This window comes from Micropterus dolomieu, linkage group LG19 (assembly GCF_021292245.1).
Source record: "Micropterus dolomieu isolate WLL.071019.BEF.003 ecotype Adirondacks linkage group LG19, ASM2129224v1, whole genome shotgun sequence".
In the NCBI taxonomy this organism is placed as follows: domain Eukaryota; kingdom Metazoa; phylum Chordata; class Actinopteri; order Centrarchiformes; family Centrarchidae; genus Micropterus; species Micropterus dolomieu.
Genome location: NC_060168.1, coordinates 15,187,981 through 15,191,706, shown reverse-complemented (window position 1 = coordinate 15,191,706; position 3,726 = coordinate 15,187,981). Strand labels below are relative to the sequence as shown.

Sequence of the window (3,726 nt, the reverse complement as noted above, 5' to 3'; positions counted from 1 at the left end):
TCTTACGTAACTTTGGGGGCTAATACGAAATGGCTGAGAGCCTTGCCGCAGGAAGCAAAAATGAACGGATGTATCTTAACTATCTGTATTAATGTCAAACAGTTCAACCAACTTTCTACACTTGATGATAAAACCTATTTAAATAATTGCTTCTTTAGGTTTACTTTCATGATACATACTCACAGGAAAAAAGATTCCTACTTATGCCCATGCTCACATATTATAGGTGGTGGAAATTAATCTTCTATATATCTCAACACAAAACACTCCCTGTGAACCAGCTTCCAGCAGAATCCAGCTGTATTCAACTCCTTCCTTGCTGCAGCATAAAAGACTGATCCAAAACAGGGATGCTTTTTTCAAAGGTGCAGGTTTTCAGGACTTATTATACAATGACCTATATATTACAGCTTTGCTCAAGTGGCATAAATGCATCTAATGATTAAATAACTGACCATGTGGGATGATTGCATCAAGTTTGCAACAGTGAAGCACTAAAAGTCTGTCTCTTTTGTTTTTGCTCCACTTTACATTTTATTCAGAGTTCTAAATATGTACACAGCACTGGATCTTTTTCTCTCTCAATACAATAGTATTTACATTAAAATTATTTGGGTGAGAAAACAAGTCAGCCAAGAAGAATGAGTCCTAATAATACAATCCCTTCCCAGCACTGTTGAGTGAGAGAGGCATACAGATTTGTCCCAAGAACCATTTTTTTTTTTGTATTTATGTGCGTTTGGAAGTTCTGCATACGATTTTCTTAAAGGCTTTCCTGAAGTCCCTGTTAAAAATAGTGTATATTATGGGGTTCACAGAACTGTTGCAGTAGCCAATCCAAAAGAAAAGGTTGAAAAGTGCGCCAGGGATGTAGCATCTCTCTCTGCAGATAGCATGCAGGCTGTAAGTAAAAAAGAATGGGAACCAGCAAAGCACAAACACCCCCATCACTACTGCCAACACGAAGGTGAAGCGTTTCTCCCGCATCTGGGCCACTTTGGTCTTGTTGGCCGCGGCCAGCTGTTGGCGCGAGGCTGGGATCTTCTGCTCTGGGTAGAGCTGTAACGCCCGAGCCGAAGCCCACGAGAGACGGCAGTTCTGAGGCGGGCAGCACTCTGACCCCTCCACCTTCCTCCGTTTGGTGAAGCGATGATTGCGGGGTTTAGTATCCGACGGACAGCAGCTCTCCTCCAAGTCGATGTCGTCCAGCTCCCCTTGCTTCTGCTGGTGGCTTCCGGAGCTCTGGCTACTGGGGCTCTCCATCTCGAACCGGTCCTTCCTAACGAAACAGGTTTCGGACTGAGAGGGCTGCCTTTCCAGGCCGTTCTTGGCCACGAAGACAGTGGATGAGCGCTGCTTGGCCACCTTATAGATCTTACAGTAAACCAGAATCATGATGAGACCCGGAGCGAAGAAGGACACCAGGCAGGAGGAGAGGATGTACCAGGTCTCATCATTCAGCAGGCACTCCCTTTCATCATGTTTGGTCATGAGAAGAGGAGGGAAGGAGATGACCGCAGATATGATCCACACTACAGCAATCATGGACTTGATGCGCTTAGGTGTCCGCTTCAGGTTGTAGCTGACCGCCTTTGTCACTGACCAGTAGCGGTCTAGGCTGATGGCGCACAGGTGCACGATGGATGAGGTGCAGAACAACACGTCCAGAGCCAGGTAGAAGGCGCACCAAGTACTTCCAAAGTACCAGTAGCCCATGACCTCATTGGCGAGGGAGAAGGGGATGACCAGCGTGGCCACCAGGATGTCCGCGGATGCCAGAGAGACCAGGAAAAGGTTTTGGGGCGCACGGAGAGCCCGGCTGGTCAGCACCGCTACAATCACCAAAACGTTACCGACAATGGTCACCAAAATGATCACAGTAACTACCACGATGATGAGCGCAGTGGATGCCTCCGTGTGAGGCAAGGCAAGCGGTGCGTCCGTGGTGTTCTCATCATTGGAGACGTTTTCCACCAACAGATTTAACCGGGTTAAATCCATTCTGCCTCCAATTTGTCCTTTCGTATCATGTTTGTTTGCGCCCTTTTCCTCTCCAAAACAGCTAAGACTGGGTGCGCGGACCTGCCTTCCACTAACTACGTTGCGCGTAACGCTCCGGGTCAGTACAAAGAGAGTGCAACCCGCATGAGGCACAGTACCTGCACAAGTACATCTCCTCAAGTAGCAAACCCTTCATCACAGTTCCTCCAAATAGTCCCGACGGGCACACGGTGTTCTGAAAATGTAACAGCAGTGCGAAGAACAGCGTTCACAATCCAAGGCACCATGAGTGAAGTCCCTCCTCGGCTGTCACATCGCCGTGCGTACTGCAGTTGCGCTTTGGTGAACAGCATCGCTTTGGAGATACACGGGAAATGCACACTTCTGGTGGAATGAATGCCCATACAGGAGTGAGGTGACATCACTCCGAGGACCAGCCCATCTCAAAACCTAAAGTAGAGAGAGAGAGAGAGAGAAAGAGAGAGTTGTTTAGACAATAGGATTTCTTTGCAAATTGAAGTGTTTCTCTTCAGGCCAGCCCTTGGTATTGTTGTGTTTGATACTCACACATTGTTGTTTTCTTTCTTTCCGTTTAACGGATTAAGGTTAGTTTAATGTTTCTCAGCATTACATGTTCAGCATGCAAGGAGTGAAAAAATGATTATTGTAAAATGTTTTCATGGCACTGGTAGCACTATGACTGGGATCTTTAGGGTGACATAGCCATCAATAATCACCAATGGATATGGAGGTAATACAGCATGGTGGGAGGTTTCTCTGAACTTTATCAGCCCTGTGGGGCTACCAATTAGGAGGCCTTATGTGTTCATAGTAAAAGGCTTTTTAGCTGCACATTTTTCATTGCCCACCTCTCTGATGGAGGGATTTGCTTGTTTGTATGAACTCTCATTGTTTTCCATTATTCATTCAATGATTTGGAATTCTTCTGTGCTAAAACATGGAAGTGACCACAATACCTGTTGCTGAGAAGCTTGCCTCTCTTTGCTCTAGAGTTCTTCTTCTGTAACATGTAAGGCAGACAGTGGTATAGTCAGACACACACGCACACAAGGCCAGTCAGGGGTCATTGTTAAATAGAACTATGAAATAAAATTGCTGCTGAGCAGACTGTACCTCTGCTCACCAGATGCACTTCACTAATTTTGGATTTAAAAATCTATTTGTAAAGTAAATAGCATCTGCTGGAAGCCTGTCAGTATGGGATTTGCCGTCCAGTTAAAGCTGTTCGATGGATGCGGTGAACATTAATGTTAGCGCACGCGTGTGTGTGTGTGTGTGTGCATGTGGATCTGTATTCATACTTGAAAGTGAGTTGTCTGGAAGCTCAGCAAAAACGTCCTTTAGTGGCTGCAGTGAGACGAAACACAGAAGTAGATTTGGAGGAGGACATGGAGGAGGATTCAGACAGCCAATCTCGCTTCTTTCTCTGATCCCTCGCTCTCTCTCTTGCTATGATCTCACTCCCCAGGATCAACATAGAAAACACTGAACATCATCTAAAGGGTGACTGTCACCATATATCAGTGGTCTGTAGCCATTCCCATAAGGGTCTACCTGTAGCATAAAAACATTACAAAAAACAATGACCTCAGAAACCAGCATCCTCCAACATGAACATGCTCTTTATACAAGCAGAAAAACAGAGTCTGACTATATACCCTGAGGGTAATTAATGAGCTAGTCTTGTTATGCAATCCTTTGATG

General features: G+C 45.7%; 1 protein-coding gene across 1 annotated transcript; it reads right to left on the bottom strand.

Annotated features, from left to right (window-relative positions):
• Window positions 1-374: 374 nt before the first annotated feature.
• adra2db (adrenergic, alpha-2D-, receptor b) lies at window positions 375-2,317 on the bottom strand. The gene has a single exon (XM_046030906.1). It carries the CDS (start codon window positions 1,999-2,001, stop codon window positions 730-732), a length of 1,272 nt encoding a protein of 423 aa, XP_045886862.1. The 5' UTR covers window positions 2,002-2,317; the 3' UTR covers window positions 375-729.
• Window positions 2,318-3,726: the final 1,409 nt, after the last annotated feature.

Excerpts from the sequence above, each read along its gene's own strand:
- adra2db (XM_046030906.1), bottom strand. The coding sequence starts at position 2,001 with ATGGATTTAACCCGGTTAAATCTGTTGGTGGAAAACGTCTCCAATGAT.